The 18,229-nt window shown below is 42.7% G+C and overlaps 1 protein-coding gene across 1 annotated transcript in view; it reads left to right on the forward strand.

Moving 5' to 3' along the window:
* Nucleotides 1-18,229, forward strand: part of ITGA9 (integrin subunit alpha 9) — a 219,634-nt gene that overhangs the window by 133,823 nt on the left and 67,582 nt on the right. The window contains exon 18 of the mRNA XM_065665773.1: nt 8,954-9,104. Coding sequence (XP_065521845.1) covers nt 8,954-9,104 — 151 coding nt within the window. The remainder of the gene's footprint in view (nt 1-8,953; nt 9,105-18,229) is intronic.

Below are 18,229 nucleotides of genomic sequence, written 5' to 3' on the forward strand. Positions count from 1 at the left end.
TTTTGCTGTTTGTTTTTTAAACTAGACCCTAAGGATATGGTTTTTTTTTTATATAACCTGAAATCATTGCTGAACTAATGTATAACCTGGCCCTCCTTGTCAGCATCTCGACATGAGTATTTTACAGACCTAAGATAGTTCAAGTTACCATATTGTTTCTTGCTCTAGCAACCAAAGTACAAAGCTAACAAAACAAAAGCTTAACCTCAGGCAACACTATCATACATGAGCTGCCGCCAGAGGTGGAAGTTCTTGATGTTATCCAGACCGCAACTTGAAGAAGATGCACCATTGTTTTGCATTTGTAGAATACATCTTGGCTGATGCATCCATGCAGAGAATAGAATCATAGAATAGTTAGGGTTGGAAAGGACCTCAAGGTCATCTAGTTCCAACCCCCCTGCCATGGGCCAGGGACACCTCACACTAAACCATCCCACACAAGGCTTCATCCAACCTGGCCTTGAACACCACCAGGGATGGAGCGCTCACAACCTCCCTGGGCAACCGATTCCAGTGTCTCACCACCCCAACAGGAAAGAATTTCCTCCTTATATCCAATCTAAACTTCCCCTGTTTAAGTTTTAATCCATTACCCCTTGTCCTGTCACTACAGTCCCTGATGAAGAGTCCCTCCCCAGCATCCCTATAGGCCCCCTTCAGACACTGGAAGGCTGCTATGAGGTCTCCACGCAGCCTTCTCTTCTCCAGGCTGAACAGCCCCAACTTTCTCAGCCTGTCTTCATACGGGAGGTGCTCCAGTCCCCTGATCATCCTCGTGGCCCTCCTCTGGACTTGTTCCAACAGTTCCATGTCCTTTTTATGTTGAGGACCCCAGAACTGCACACAATACTCCAGGTGAGGTCTCACAAGAGCAGAGTAGAGGGGCAGGATCACCTCCTTCGACCTGCTGGTCATGCTCCTTTTGATGCAGCCCAGGATACACATAACCTTCAGTGATGCAGCTATGTGAAATTTTTCTGTAGTGTGTCCTGCAATTACAAAAGCTGGAAAGGCTGAGGTTCTTCACAGGTCACCAGGGAAATTGTCTTGCTGGTTTTACATGAGCTCTAGAAGAAATGCGCTGGTATGGCTTATCATGTTAGACATTTAGATGTAACTTATTCCTAATATATAACACAGCAGAACAGATTTCCTAAAGTAGTAAACCTGTACTGTTTCTAATGTTTTACCTCTGGTTAGCTGCTTTTATTGACTTCTAAAAGTGTGTGCTGGTTGGAGCACTGGTCTTTTTCTCCCTCCTCAATGTTCAGCTGAGTATGTTTTTTTTAATATATGGATGCCCCAGGATCCCAGGAATGGGACAAGCAATTGAAACTGTCTAATAATAGATCTGTTTCTGAAGGCATAATTTCTATGGTAAATACATGGTTTGCATGATGATTCTGTAATGATCTAATTCCTAGAAACAGTATGCTGGAAGGTGACACTGATTCATGCCACATCTATGGTCAACAATCACCTATTTTAATAGAGCTCTGAGTATTTTAACAAATAGCAAACATAGGGGTTTTGCTTCTTTCATGTCAGCCTGATGTGTGCAACTTTCAGCTATGTGCCTGGTAGCATTTGTCTTTTGCATTTCTTTCTGCCACTAGTAACTAGATTTTGTTTGTATTCCAACCTTAGGATGCTCTTACACACACGTGCATGGGGGCACAGTACCATTTATTCCAAGGACACTGCTTGTGGTTAGAAAAGATGTTGGTTTGTATGTGTGTCTGCAAGAGTGAAAGATTAGATTAGAGCTGTTGTAGATGTTGTGCCTCATCTTGCTTTCATGTGACAGTTTCATGAACCAGGGTAGCTTCATTAAAACAAAAAGCTGCTCCCTGGGGTAAACATTGTGAAAGCAGAGGCAGCTCTTTCCCCATTGCTTCTTCAGTTCTGTTTATACAGGGTTGTGAACATCTGTGTACAATTGAAATTACTGATAATATTAAAAGGCACCAGATTTCTGTAGGGTGATAAGATAGGGGGTGTTTTTATGTGGGTGTTGTTTTTTAAGGGGTGTTGTGCCCGGCTCTGTCCTTTTTACTTAAAAATTTGAAGATATAGGTGGTTGGGGATTATATCGGTTGTGTAGTTATGGGGAAGTTGTGTGGAGAAACAACATTTGGGGGAAAGACATCTATTTCCAGAAAAGCTTTGAATATATGGCAAGTAGCTGTAAGTAGAAAGTACTCTGTTGTTTCAATACCACCATAAAAAGGAAAAGGATTTTCTAGAGTGTTGCCCCTCCCTCCCCCTACACTGTACTACACAAATGCTTTCTTTTTGAAAATTTAATTGTAGGATGGGAAAGGTAATGCTCTGTGCCATATTCCTGAATTGCAGTATATATGGGAAGTGAAGGGCTAGAGACGGCAGCTGTGCTCCAGAAGGCTGCCAGCAGGAGCAGTTCCGTGTCCTGGCCCTGGGCACCCTGCAGTAGGTGCTTTTGTCATGCAGGACACGCGGTCACTTCCAATGGGGAAACACTGGCACATTGTTAGCCAGTCTTCATAGGGAGCAACATTAGTATGATATTGCTCCCAAACTGTGCTCTGCTAACATGGAACCTCGGCTGACTGTATCTCGAATTCTCTGTTGTTCATCACCTTATGTTGTCTGCTACTAAGAGCACACTGCAAGGTTTCCACTTGAGACATAGAAAAGATCATTAATGAAACAATATGATGGTCTCTGAGCTAGTTTATAATAGCTGGCTTAGTGGATCTCAGGCTGTAGTCATCAACCACATGAGGTCTCTTAGTATCTTTGCTTAGTGTAGGCTTCAGTGTGAGAGGGGAAAGGCAGCAGCTCAGCTAATGCAGAATAAGCCATGATATCCTGAGTGTCTGGGTGAGTCCTAAGTCTAGATTGGCTGTGAATGTTGCAGAGAGAATTGAACTTGCATACATATGCAATGTCAAGACAATGTAACCAAGCAGTGTAAAATCCAATGGAACCATAGAATGGAATCATAGAATGTTTTGGGTGGGAAGAGACCTTAAAGCTCATCCAGTTCCAGCCCCCTGCCATGGGCAGGGACACCTTCCACTAGAGCAGGTTGCTCCAAGCCCCTTCCAACCTGGCCTTGAACACTGCCAGGGATGGAGTAGCTCTGGGCACCCTGTGCCAGCGCCTCAGCACCCTCACAGGGAAGAATTTCTTCCTAATGTCTAATCTCAATCTCCCCTCTGGCAGGTTAGAGCCATTCCCCCTTGTCTTGTCACTACAGGCCCTTGTAAAAAGTCCTTCTCCAGATTTCTTGATGGCGTCTTTAAGTACTGAAAGACTGTTATAAGGTCTCTCCAGAGCCTTCTCTTCTCCAGGCTGAACAAGCCCAGCTCTCTTAGCCTGTCAATAGCTTTGCTCCCTGTGGGGTTGTTTGAAATTTTTACTTGGTTTGGGTTTGTCTGTGGGGCTGCTACCTCTCAGTTTTCCAGTGAGACATCAAACAAATTCCCAGATCAGCTCAGGGTTTCAGCTTTTCATTGGCCTTTGAGGTTTAAGTATTTGCAAAACTCTCCCCACAGTTCAACTGCCTCATAGCCTGTGCTAAAAACCCAGGAGAAAGGTTTTCAGGGTTGATGTAAAGAGTCTGTGGGGACAAAATAATATTCAGGTACTACAGGAACTGTGAAAAACAACTGCAATGCTGGTTGGTGAAGGTAGAAATCTGTTTGGGTCTGTCACAGGACCAATGTTGTGGACTCACACCCTTTACTAATTTACAAGCGAAAGCTGTGATGCTTTAAGTGCATCTGATGGAGCTGGAGGACAGATCGGACTTCAGTTGTTCAAAGCATTTTTGTGCACTTGCAGTCTCAAACCTCAGCTGTAACTTCCACTGTCCACTGAGCAGTAGCGATGATTTATCGATAGAGGTGCTGATTTGCTGTAAAGAAAGAAAGGCTTCTAATATAAAAGAGAAAGTTGGTGACCCAGACTAACAGGGTAAGTGCGACCCCATCGCATTCCTTGCACTATGCATGGTCTGTGCAGGCTCAGAGGAAGTGCTAAACGCTTTTTCATTTTTTACCAAAAATTCTCTCTAGTGCAGGAAATAGAGCACTATGTCCCTGAGTACCTTTTGGAATGCGGATTGTGTCTCCCCTGGCCCACGTTAATAAAAACACCAGCATCTTGGGGGGTGGGGAAATGAAAATTGCAGAACTTTTCAGTGTGCCTTTCCCAGCTGGTCTTTCTTCCCTTGCTGACCATAGTGCAATGATGTAGTGCAGGCGTTAAAAAAGAATGTTTAAGCATGCAAAAAGATGGCACTTGCTTTATCCCAGCATTTAGATCCCCTTTCTTAATCACTTAGGAGGAAAACATTAACTATATCTGTTTACATTTAATGTGTAGTACCATGGCCAGTGAAATCAAAAGCGTGGCAGAATTGCTTGCTACTCGTAAGTCTAGGTTGTGCGAATGAAAGCTGCAGGTGTTTATTACTTCCAAATGTCAGACTTTTCAAGCAACCATTGATAGCTTGACATCCTTCTTGTGCCTTCATGTACATATGTGTGTACAAATGTGTTTGCCTATATACAGTGCATATATGCATCTACAGTCTACCCAGAACTTTTACTCAGCATAGTGCTCGTGCGTAGTACCTGATGTAATGAGATAGTGGTTTTCTATCCAACTGCGTGATTACATCTTGGCATTTCCCCCCCCCCCCCCCCTTTTTCTTTTTTCATTTTTTTGTGTCTTTTTATTTTTAGCCTTGTGTCTCTTTATATTTAGCTCCTTGATGTAAGCAAGGTTACGAGGGCCAGGGTGAGAATGTTGGCAGCTTTATATTTCTCAGCCAACAAAACATAAACTGAAAGCTATTACTTAATTATGTTTCTTCAGTTGTTTGACATATCGAGATGAAGGCATGGCTTTAGTTTGTTTTCTTGTTTCTGGCAGGTGACAACAGTTCTTTAGTTGACATATTTTGACGTTGCAGTTAGGCCACTTAATGTACAGCAGGCACTGGAGGAGGATAGCACTGGCTGGGCAGTAGAGCTGCTCCAGCACCCCAGCAGCCTGTGTGCACCCCATGACGTTTGCTTCTCTCAAGCAGCAAACAGGGCCTGGGAACTCCCCTGTGAACGGGGAGATTACTAATCCTCTTCTCAGTGCAAGTGAACCTGATTCATTCCAGATGTACACAGATTTAATGATTCAGAAAGCTGGCTCTCTTAAAATGGGACTTGCAGCACAATCTCATATAGCCTTTTAGAGGAAGAACTGAACCAGCCTAAAATCAGTGAGGTTTTTCAGTTTCTTAGTGTGTGAATTTTGCGTAGGAGCAACTGCAGTGTGGTTTTAGAAGGCATGTTTTCTTTCTCTGTTAAAGAAAATGTTAGAAATATCATTTTGGTATGATGTGCTTTTAACAGAGGAGTGGTAGCTTTAGAAAAGGGTAACACAATGCAGTGGTGCTTATTTTGACTTTTTTTTAGTGGGTTTAGTTGTAAACAGGATTTAATTTTAAGTATTTTTTTATTATTCAGTAGGAAGAGTATTCTTGATTTGAGGTTAAATCTCAAAGTGCTGCTACTACCAATTCAGGGACGATCCTGTAGCATACATTGCATTTAGTGTCAAATAAAAGATAAATGAGATAAAGCATGAGACAAATACCTTGTAGTGTTCCTTTGCTTACTGAAGTGACAATTCCAGATTTTGCTAATGAGTTTGATAGGTGCTGAGTAAGTTCTGAAGTGATTGCAGGAAGTGAGATTATAAAGTACATGAGAAATAACTCTCAGCAATAAATTACCAGTTTACCTCATTGCTTTCAAATATGCACTTTTGATAATTAGGAAATCCCAGCAGATTGTTGAGCATCTTCATAATTTGTCTGCTTTTTCTGCTGTAAATGTTGACGTTTAAAAGCTTCCAAGTGTTCCTGTATGGTTGTGCCATTAATTTGGTATATAAGAAACAATAACTCAAACCATTTGCACCTCTCAGGCTAGTTTTGCAGTCGATCCTGCGCTGCATATGCTTTAGCAAATACTTATTCTAACTGATAGTTGACTCTGAGAACAAACTATAATGTTGAGAATGCATTTTCAGAGTTGCTGATATGCAGAAGAGCAGCATGTGGCAGCATATACATCCTTGGCACAGCCATTCTTTCATGGAAATTGGGTGAATGGAAGGTGGTTTGGCCAGCTACTGATTGCTGTGTCATTGTGTGCTGCTGTATGCATGTGTATTGTGTATTTGGTAGATGAGGATTAGGTTAGGGATCAGCTATGCAATCTGGACATCTGTAAATCGATGGGTCCGGATGGAATGCACCCACGGGTGCTGAGGGAGCTGGCGGAGGTCATTGCTAGGCCACTTTCCATCATCTCTGGTAAGTCGTGGGAAACAGGCGAGGTGCCTGAGGATTGGCGGATGGCAAAGGTCACACCAATCTATAAGAAGGGCAAGAAGGAGGACCCGGGTAATTATAGACCGGTCAGCCTTACCTCCATCCCTGGAAAGGTGATGGAACAACTTATTCTTGACTCCATCACTAGGCATATCAAGGATGAGGGGGTCATTAAGAACAGCCAACATGGTTTTATGAGGGGGAAGTCATGTATGACCAACCTTATAGCCTTCTATGAGGAAGTGACTAGGTGGAGGGATGATGGTAGAGCGGTAGATGTAGTTTTTCTTGATTTCAGTAAGGCATTTGATACTGTCTCCCACAGCATCCTCATAGATAAGCTAAGGAAGTGTGGGCTTGACGATCAAGTAGTGAGGTGGATCGAGAACTGGTTGAAAGGAAGAAGGCAGAGAGTTGTGGTCAATGGCGCAGAATCTAGCTGGAGGTCTGTGACTAGTGGAGTTCCTCAGGGGTCGGTGCTGGGACCGGTGCTGTTTAATATTTTCATCAATGACCTGGATGAGGGAACCGAGTGCACCCTCAGCAAGTTTGCTGATGACACAAAACTGGGAGGAGTGGCTGACACACCAGAGGACTGTGCTGCCATTCAGCGAGACCTGGACAGGCTGGAGAGTTGGGCGGGGAGAAACTTGATGAAATTTAACAAGGGCAAGTGTAGAGTCTTGCATCTGAGGAAGAACAACCCCATATACCAGTACAGGTTGGGGGTTGACCTGCTGGAAAGTAGCGAAGGGGAAAGGGACCTGGGGGTCCTGGTGGATAGGAGGATGACCATGAGCCAGCAATGTGCTCTTGTGGCCAAGAAGGCAAATGGCATCTTAGGGTGCATTAGAAAGGGAGTGGTTAGTAGGTCAAGAGAGGTTCTCCTCCCCCTCTACTCAGCCTTGGTGAGGCCACATCTGGAATATTGCGTCCAGTTCTGGGCCCCTCTGTTCAAGAAGGACAGGGAATTGCTTGAAGGAGTCCAGCGCAGAGCCACAAAGATGATTAGGGGAGTGGAACATCTCCCTTATGAGGAGAGGCTGAGGGAGCTGGGTCTCTTTAGCTTGCAGAAGAGGAGACTGAGGGGTGACCTCATCAACGTTTACAAATATGTAAAGGGTAGGTGTCAGGATGATGGAGCTAGGCTTTTTTCAGTGATATCCAGTGATAGGACAAGGGGCAATGGGTGTAAACTGGAGCATAGGAAGTTCCACGTTAACATCAGGAAGAACTTCTTTACTGTAAGAGTGACAGAGCACTGGAACAGGTTGCCCAGGGGGGTTGTGGAGTCTCCTACACTGGAGATATTCAAGGCCCGCCTGGACAAGTTCCTGTGTGATGTACTGTAGGTTACCCTGCTCTTGCAGGGGGGTTGGACTAGATGATCTTTTGAGGTCCCTTCCAACCCTTGGGATTCTGTGATTCTGTATTGTGTAACGCACCTGGCAGAGCCTGTGTGAGAGGTACCTTTCCTTTGAGATGGTTCCTTTGTACTTTTGGGCTGGCTGTGCCCTATAGGAAATAATTGAGAGCCACCTCCCTGCTGTGTGGCTGAAGGTCTCTGCCCTTTTCTGACCAGCTACTTGCTGTATTCTCTGTGACACTATCTCTTTCTCTGTGATGTATGAATGGTCTTAGACTCCAGTAGCCAATTTGATATTTTGGCTATTTTTTCTTATATTTACATTTATACCTGGTGTATTCCATATTATTTTTTACTGTACTTTTAGTTCCTAGGCCTGCAGATGTGTGCATTGATACTGTAGTTTAGCCTTTATTCCTACTTGTTAGCTCATCTTCTGTACAGCCTAGTATGATTAAATATTGAATAATACATATATGCATAGATGAACATTTATATTTGCCACTGTGTGCATATCTGTTTGTGTTTGTAATCTGTGATGCCATATTACAATAGTGTATTGATTCATGATATATATCTGTTATTTTAATTCAGCTATTGCATTGGTATTCCACTTACAGATGACTCCATCGAGTTAGGTCCAGCTTAAACACCTGAAGAGAGATTAGTGGACATTTGTTGTAATTTCTGTGCATTTTTTTCACTTACACCTGTTTCTGTATTTTATTTTACCCTCTTTATGTTTTTTTCTATCCATAGCATAACTCTAAGAAGTTACTAGAATGTTAGAATAAGTTTGAATTATTGAGGGACAAACTGAAACAGATTGTGTATTTGAATGTGGGCGTATTATCTTGAACTTGTTGCATTTCCCCTGTTCAGTTACTTTATAGTCTTCAACTATTTTATTCTCACTAAAACCATATTAACAATAAGTCATGTGAAACAGTTCCACATGAGGATCATGGAGTTTCCTTACAGTCACAAAAGACAGTGTCAGAACCATGACTCGGGAGCTGCTCATTCCTAGTACACACAGCCACACCTGCACTGTGCATAGGCCATAGAGCACATTCCTGAATTACTGACTACCAAGGTTTTAAGCAGTTGAGTTGTGACAATTCCATAGCTGGAAGAAAGATGGACCAGAGTGTGGAAATTGCCTAGAGTTAAACCAGTGTAACTGTTTCTGCCTACAGTGTTGATGACAGAACTGCCTACCTGGCCCTGGGAGCGGTGAGGAACATCTCACTTAACATTTCCATCTCTAACGTTGGGGATGATGCCTATGACACCAATGTTTTCTTCAATTTTTCTGGAGAGCTCTTCTTCATCAAAATGTGGCAAAAGGTAAGAAAGGCCAATGTTGCCGAGTAGGTTTCTTAACAATTTAATTGCAAGATGTAGGGACATGGGGTGGCCTGGTCCACACTGTTGAGACGTGCAAGTTATTCCTGGTTATGTTGGGCTTGAATTTCTTCCAAGCTCTACTGAGTTTTAGTTTTGTGGGTTTGATCTATGTAATTACATCCTCTGTGTTTGTTTAGAAGTCACACCACTGTTATTTGGGGCACATTAATAAAAGAAAGACTGGTTGGTTGAGGTATTAATGTATTAAGAGACTGGTTTGGAAACTGGTAGGGTACCAAATGGTGCTGATATACACAGTGTCTCTAGTTTGAATAGTGGCACTCTGCACTCAGCAATCCTAGTGATCTTATCTCAGCTCTTAGGTTTTCTCTTAATTGAAATTAAGAACAAGGCTGTTCTTTTCTCACATCCTGGTGCAATTTTGGGTTGCAGCCAGGGCACATCACTAGATCCAGGAGCCCAGAAGTGCTTTTAATTTCATCTGCGTGGAGTCAGGTGAATATTTTGAGTCAGTCTCTTCGCATTTAAATTGGAATACATGGATATTTTCATTGGTATGGGTTCATTTAGAGATCAAGTTGTTGAAATGTGAACACTGAATTGAGGTTTTTGCAAACTGATGGCCTCAGAAGCTGCCTGAGCTTGAGTAATGTGAAAAGGTTTGTGCAAAATGGGAGCTGTACAAGCAAAACAACATTCTGTTTGCTCCTGCTTTTCACAGTCATTTGTCTTTCTGCTGGAGCTTTGCTTTGCAAGCTGTAGGAGCAATATTAAAAACAGTAGTACAACAGTTGCAAAGTATGGGAATAACTTGGCCCATTGCACCAATGACACTTTGCTATTATTTGTCATGTTTTATGGTAGACATACGTTATATGGTAGCTTTTGGTTATTATAGACCTCTTCAGTGAACTCAATGCATAATAAAACAAAATATGGTAATTTCTTATACATGCTTTTTCAGTGTTCAGTTTTGGCTATTATGTTTAATGTATTTGTAAGCCTCAGAAAGTTGTCTTTGTATTACAAGCTTAATTTTCAGACATTATATGCTGCATGCCATTTACCAGGAGGAAAAAAAGCAGGGGATAAAATATAAATGTCTTATGCCAATACACAACTTCTCTTTAGTGGAAGTTTTATGTGAAGACTTCCAGGGTCTGGCCCAGCTCCCATTGAAGTCAGTGAGAAGGTTTCCATTCCTTTGCACTGGAAAAGAAACAAAGCTTGATGCATGTTCTTTTAAAAGGTTGTTGTGGCCGTTTCTTTTTTCCTTCTATGCTTACATGTTGAGTATTTTGCACACATGGATTAACTGGTACACCAATTGCCTTCATTGTTCTTCTTGGCCAACACTGTGAGGGAACAAGCTGAAGATGATGTGATGTTTCCCTTGGTATTTTACCTTGAGCCTGGGTCTAATGCACACTTGAAACATCTGTGCTGAATGCTGCCTAGAAGGAGTAGTTTCTGGAAGCAAATGACATTGTTGTAGGGTTATCTCACTACTCAGTGTGTCTGCTGCTAATAGAAGCTAGCATTTCTTTAAAGAAAAACACAGCACATAGCAAGGAAGCAGGTAGGCTTTCTTCTTCCTCAGGTCTTGCAAACAGGATCAGGACATATAGTATATATAGGGTATAATCTGCTATTAATCCTGTTGTCCCACTGCTCTTGTGATTGATTTGATAGGGTTTGGGAGTTTTCTTGATAATTATTTTAGAAGCAGTTTTGAAAACCCAAGTCATAGGGCCGTGTTGAGTAATTTTGCTTCCTCTCAGTCTGCTTTTGCTTCAGGACAAGCTAATATATTCTTGGCCTCACCATTTGACCAGCTGGGAAACTGAATTAGGACCTCATAGCCTCAATTACAGTGATATGTTTTCCCTAGGTTCTCTGGACAATCATTTTTATTTATATTTTTTGTACAACATCACAACTTCTTCCCTTCCCTTGACGTCTGTTCATAATAGAATCATAGAATCATAGAATAGTTAGGGTTGGAAAGGACCTTAAGATCATCAAGTTCCAACCCCCCTGCCATGGGCAGGGACACCTCATGCCAAACCACGCCACCCAAGGCTCTGTCCAACCTGGACTTGAACAGTGCCAGGGATGGAGCATTCACAACTTCCCTGGGCAACCCATTCCAGTGCCTCACTACCCTTACAGTAAAGAACTCCTTCCTTATATCCAATCTAAACTTCCCCTGTTTAAGTAAGTTTTAACGCGTTACCACTTGTCCTATCTCTAGAGTCCCGCCCCATCATCCTTATAATATATACATATGTATAATACTGTGCATGAACTTTAAATAGATTTTGTTCCTGATTGAACACTGCCCAGGCAAAATTCCAGACTGTAAAGCCAGAATAAAAATGATGACTCCTAATATTTCTGTAGTGGAGCAGTTCTGGAATCAAAAGAGCTTCTTGTTGTGGGAAACTTTCGGCAGCAACTGCTTTTTAACGAATAACACTAAAGTGGGAGGTGATGGTCACTTCCATGTGGTTGCTTGATCCCTTCTCTGCAAGGTAACTCTGAGAACCACCGTGGTGGGCTTTCATGACCTGTCTCTGGAGTTCTTTCAGGATGCTGTGAGTCCCCCATGTGTTTTTGCTGTGTCCCCACGGGGGACATATCTAGTGGATTCAGTGTGGGTTTATTTCTTTCTACAGCTTGGTTGCAGTGAGACCTGGCAGTACAGAGGTTTAATGCTGGGCTTTTTTCAAAGCAGTGATTGAGACAAAATGCCCCATCTTCTCTTTGAAAAGAAATGGAGTGGTCTAGCTTAGGGATGATGATGAAGGGTCATCATTCTCTGAAGGGTCTGTGTGGAGCTAGCTCCGCTTTCCTTCCTGTAGACTGAGGTTTCATGAGACACTAGCTAGAGAACAACCAGACATTAGAATAATCAACCAGGGAAGTGGGGAGGTCCCTTTGAAACTGCCAGGTATCTATGATTCTGTGATACCTGGCAAGGCTTTGCTTCATCTTTATGAGGTGAAAAAGCATTTGCCAACTGATCTTTTGGAGACTCCACCTATTCCACTGTCTGATTTTCCTATTGTGCTGCAGCCAGTCCTCCCTGTCTCCATGGATGAAGCCCAGCATTTTCTTTCCATAGCTCGTGACAGACAGTCCTTCTATTGAGAGGCACAGTATGGGGCACAGGATGACTTTTCATTCTTGCCTGTGCTCCCTGCAGCACTTTCAACTCTCTCATCACTACTGCCCTTTGAAAGGGCTGCCTTCACTGAGGTGTCACTGTCCTCCTGTACTTAAAAGCATTCCCTTCACCCTTTCTAAAGAGAGGGGACTGTTCTGGGGAAATGGGCGTGTAACTATAAAATACTGAATTTGTTAACTGGTGAAATTCCTGAAGATGTAGGATACAGCTGTGGCTGTCATCTCCAGTAGCTGAGTGTACATGTTCTTTTCCTTTATGTTTACATTTAGTGCCTTACAATTATGCCAGTTATTGTACCTCTTATTGGGCATGACAACACTTCTGTTATGAAACTTATTTTTCAACTACTAAATTTGGTGGGGTTAAACTGTTTGAGATTTTAAGAAGCCAACCTTAACTCCTATTACTTATTAAAGAAAAATAAATATCATCCAAAAGGACAGAGTCCTTTCAGAGCTGGGCTGAGGCTGGGTGTGTTTTTGAGACAGTGGTGAAGATCAGACATTGATACAACCCCTGTGCAGGTTTCAAGCTTTCACTCCGTAAGTATTATTTTACAGGTGCATGGAAGTACTGCAGTGAATTTCCAAATGTGCCCACTAAGAAAAATGTTCCTTTTGAAATACAGGAAGATTTAATCATGACAGGGGGTTGGAACTAGATGGTCTTTAGGGTCCTTTCCGTCCCAAACCATTCCATGATTCCATGTTCTCTTTAAAAAAGAAATAAAGTGGGAGGGGGAAAGATCTCACCTGTCCACTTGGATTTTTTCTTTATTTTGTTGACAAAGAAATCTTGGTCCCTGCTTTGGTGTAGAGTAGGTTTTAAAATTATTATTTTTTCTAATTTTAAAGTCTATTATCCCATAATCTTAATACAGCTTCAGGAAAGCATCCTATTTCAGTGCCTGAAAAATCCGCTTAACAGAGGTGCTACCACTTTCCTATACAAAGAATGCAGAGTGTTGCTGTGTGTTAAGTCTGGAAAAACAATAAAACACTATTGCTACTAATTTCTACACCATTTCACATTTATTGGAACTGCCTCTTGGCTTGTGGTGTTTTGCTGAAAATGCTTGTCAGCCCCTGGTACTTTGCTAACTCTTTATTAACTGCTGCTCAGTGCAGACGGGTATTTTCAATGCAGTTGCAGAAAAAGCACTGTAAGCTTGCTGGCAGTGGCACTTAATGTGATGTAGGGCAGAGCTATATTGTTGTTAAATCAGCTCAGCTATGGCATGAGATTTTACAGTAGTAATCTAAAAATAGAATATGTAATATACTAAAGCAAACAGCAATAACCCAATACGTATAGCATTAATCTCTCACTCCTCTTCAGTCACTGGCAGAAATCTATCAGCTAACCCAATTTCAGCACTAGTTATGGAGAGAGTAGGTCAGGAAATCCCATTGCTAAACATCATTTCCAGCCACAGATTGTTCCTAAATTTCAGACAGGCTCCCAGCATCCAAAGCCAGCTGTGTGTAACATTCCTGCTCTCACAGCAGCTTTTGCAAGCAACAGCTGAGTGAAGTTAGTGGGGCCAGGCCGGGGCAGGGTGAACAGTGAGATTATGGTTTCCTCAGGCACAGTATTTTCCCACCTTTGGTGTTGGGTGTGAATATTGCCCATAACCAAAGCGATGCTCTTACCAGCTCAGGGGTTTTTCTTCTGCCGCCTAATGCAGCGCCCTCTCTTTCTGGATTAGCAGGGCGGTCTTGCACTTTGGATATGAACTCTTTCTTCCTCACTCCCAGAATGCTGGCTGGTGTCTCTGGACTAAGACTGCCCAGAAGAGCCACAGATGCAGGCACAGTTTAATTTTTTCCAAACTGGAAATTCTCTTACACCAGCTTCCCATACTGCTCATACTTTCTAAGAGTCTTAAGGCTGGCCAGGGCAGGATACTGGTAGGGCACAAAAGCCAAAGACATGTGCCTTCTGGATCCCGCTGTGCCACTGGAAGAAAATGTAGGTCCTTGGTATTCATTACATCTCTTTTTCCAGCAGTTACTGCCCCTCTGGATCCCTTGGCAGACAAGTTAATGTGATCAGTCTCAATTCACATCCAGCTGGTTAGCAGAAACCTTTTAAATTAGTGGTTTGATTTAATCCAGCTGATTTTGCATGGAGTGAGTTGGACTTGCTCCTGTAAACTATTCTGCCAGAGGGTCAGAGGGGAGGAATGCCAAGTAGCGTGGAAGTTGAGACCTTTTGTGCTGATACAAGTGCATCTGGAAGATTGCCCAAGCCATGTACCACTTACATGAGGAGATTTGGACCCTTTTGCCAGGAGAGCTGTTATAGCCAGGGCTTGGGAATATGAGTAGGGTGGCAATAACCATGCCACATGCTGCCTTTGCAAATCTAGTGAGTAACTTTTGCTTCAGAGAGCACCAAAACATTTTACATCCCTGGAGTAAAATTGTCCAATTTCTTAATTGGGAAGAAAAAAATAGGTGCAGTTCAAGCTATCTGACTTCATTGTTTGTTTTAATTTTCTTTTTCAGTGAATGCTCAATAAAAACCTCACCTTTTATGCTTCCCTAGGGATAAGTAATGAGCAGCACCTCTTTCAGGCCAGGGGCTGCTAGAGCCATCTAATATTCCCCTGCTTGTAGCAGGTAGAAATTAAAGGCTAGTCTTCTGATCCAAACTTTCCACTTGGGATTCATGTATCACTCCCATGTTCAGAGAATGGGCTCTGGAAACTGGGTTTAGTTGTGTAATTAGTGCTGATTGGAGTCCTGTATTTTTTTCTCCTATACTCTGATTTATCATGTATAACTGAAAGAAGTCTTTGTTATTCTTTTCTCAACAATTTGACTTAATGAATAAAATAAAAAAAACCCTAAATTCCCTGATCGGAATAAATGATTCAGAAGCTGGATCTTGTTCTGCTCAGAGTTGGAAGAGCCTATGAGAGTTTGAATGTTAAATCCAGTTTTCAGGAGCAACTCAGCACTTAGAAATTTCATTCAAAATTGGTCACGTATTTGGTTCCAAAAGCCTAAATGACTCTGTCCCTACAAAAACCTTTGCAGCTAACTCCAGCTAGTTTTCAAACTGCACGTTTTTGCCGTCTTAAGTTACATGCAGGGAAACAATGAGTTGCAGTAGGGGATCACCTCAAGCATTTCCCCAGAAAACGTCAGAAACTTCAGATTCAAGAAGACAGGACTTTTGATAACGTGCCTGTCTCTTTTGGATGAGGTTAGGCAGAGTAAAAATTCGTTTTGCAGTACAAAATGTGCTATTAATTTTTGTGAGGATTTTGGGAAGGGGGAATTTGGTTGGTTGTTTTTGAACAGCTTGCAATTAGTAAACTATTACCAAACATCTCTCTTCTTAAGTGACCAGATCCACAGAGAAGTTTTATGCTGATCAGGTGGGGCTGTGCTCTGGGTTATGTCATGTGGAAAGTGTCTGTCCTGGAAGTAGCTGGTCATGACTTTTAATTTGACTGTTCATGTATATATACATAGCAGTTTTAAGGAATAGCCTGGGATGCTTTGTGTGGCTTAGATTATGAAGGGGGGTTTTGTTTGACTGCCTAGCCTTGCTCTTCTCTTGAGGCTGTTAGGGGAATGGCTTTCTAAAGGAATTAAAATTGTGTGGATGAATGCAGTCATGTGAGATGTAGATGCTGGAAGTCAGCCTGTGCTACAGCTAAGTTGTTTACAGCGAATCCTGACCTACCTGCTGGTGTAGCACTCAAGGTGGAGTATCACCATGTCTGGGCACCAGCAGAGGTCCTGGATTCAATCCAGGTGAGGGGGGGGGGGGGAAAGAAATCTGAAGCGCTAAAATCATGCGACTTCCTGAAGGGGGTAGAGAAGGGTTCCCTGGGCCATAGGTGATATCTGCCCAAACTGTTTCCATCCCTGTGTGGCCCATAGTTCACCAGCCAAGCTGCTTCCCCCTGCCATCTCTGGGAGCTGAGCAGAGCTGAAAGCTACTGCCACAGGCCCATCAGTGCTAGCCATGTGAGACAACTTTGGAAAAGGGATTTGGTTGCTGAGATCCAGCCACCCCAATCTAGACTGTTACTTGATAAACTGCATTGCTAAGAGAGAGGGAAAAACCCTTTGCAGAGGGCAGAGCCCAATGTACAGTGAACTCCATACACTTGATGTTGGATGTGCTTAGTGAAAGGCTGTGCTGTCCCTATAGAAAGATCACCAGTGATTTTTCTGTGTCTCAGACTCTCGCTTCATTATCACATTTTGCCTTTAAGCTCAGTGAGAGAGACTTGCCAAAGTCTGAGATGAAAAATCTGTGGGACAGTTTGTCTCCTGTGTTCTTAGGATGAGGCTTAAAATTATCTGAACTTCTACATCCTCTGCAAAAGACTTAATAAGAATTGATTTTCACAGCTTTCGGTGCCTTTCATTACAGCAAGAAATGGGGGGTTGTTTTTGTTGTAATTTGAAGCTTAAAGTTTATCGAGTTTCTGGTATGAAAGGTCAATCCTGTTCTTGCAGGAGTTTCCTTTTGGTCACTTTTAAGACAGGCAGCTCAGAAGATAAATGATACCCCAACTGGAAAATCCAATAGAATTATAAACAAACATATATACATTTACACTGCATATAAACAAATATATCTATATTTACATTATATGTATGATATACATGTATACATATATACATTTATTTACATTTCTTAGTCCTGTGAGATGTTGTGGTCATGGTGCGCTGTGGCTGAAGGGGTGGTGATTGCTCTCTTTCATCTAGTTGTTCAGCCGTCTCCTGTAATGCTGCTAAGATCTATAAATATAAACAAATCCCTCTTTAATTAATCTTACTAAGCACAAGGCATGATCCTTCAGTCATACTTGAGGCGTAGCCTCTCTGAAGTGAGCAGTGGTTTTGTCTGTAGAAAGACTAAGAAAAACCCAGCTGCACAGTCAGAAAGATCAGTAAGGGTGGGAAGAGTTTTTAGCTGAAAGTCCAAGGAGGAGCCAGCGCTGCTTGATGAATCACAAGCTCTCCTTTCCTTGGGGTTTTCTGACACTCTCACAAACTCCCTGCTTTCTTCTGGTGTGAAAAGAAAGTCCCCGCCTTTTCTTTTTCCTTTCTCCTACCTCTACCTCCTCCTTGCTCATTTGTTGCTTTTCTCTTCCTCCAAATGAAGGTGGAAAAGCTCTCAGGAGAATATTTTTTCCATGGAACTAAGCGAGTCAGCAACGTAACCCTGGGTTCAGCAGGCATCAGCCTGCGCTCCTGTTAGCAGAAACAGGCACAGTCACCACCATCATTCCCTCTGAAGGAGAGCCAAATCTAGGGTTTTTTTTTTTCAGAGAGGGAGCTTCCTGTGGTCCTTCATCAAAACCAGAGGCATTGGGCAAGGCAGGGAGGAAGAGTCTGGGTCTGTTGCAGGCTCCAGGGCTGAGCATAAGACCTCCTCTTGGGGCTGTCTCAGCGGACCCCCAGCCCAGGCAGGCTACAGGCGTGTTCCCAGCTGGCAGTGCTTTTGCAGCCTGCCTTTGGGAGGAGGCCAGAAAACCTGTGCTTGACTTTTGGCTGTAACTGTCTGCAGCAGAGTAACGCAGTGATTTCCACTTAGCAAGGGGAAAAGGGAGGAACAGGTTGAAAAGCTGCTCTGTAAAATAGAGTGGCACCTCTTAAAGTAAAGCCTTACAAGTGAACTGCTAAACTTTTGCTTTAAAAAAAGAAGATATATATATTAAATCCCCCTCTTTCAATATCCTGGTGCAGTAGGTAATGGATTGTACCTTAGCGTTTCAGCAGTGTCCCTAGGTTATGTAGTATTTATCATGTTATCAGGGTTTCCTGTGAAGAGGTCCTGATCCACCCTCTATTTGACCAAAAAGACTAAAAAAGACCAAAGCCCCCAAACTGTGTGTGCTTGCAAAAGGTATTTCCTGCAGTTTCAGATTTGGCTTTGCTTG

Source organism: Lathamus discolor, chromosome 2, assembly GCF_037157495.1.
Source record: "Lathamus discolor isolate bLatDis1 chromosome 2, bLatDis1.hap1, whole genome shotgun sequence".
Classification (NCBI taxonomy): domain Eukaryota; kingdom Metazoa; phylum Chordata; class Aves; order Psittaciformes; family Psittacidae; genus Lathamus; species Lathamus discolor.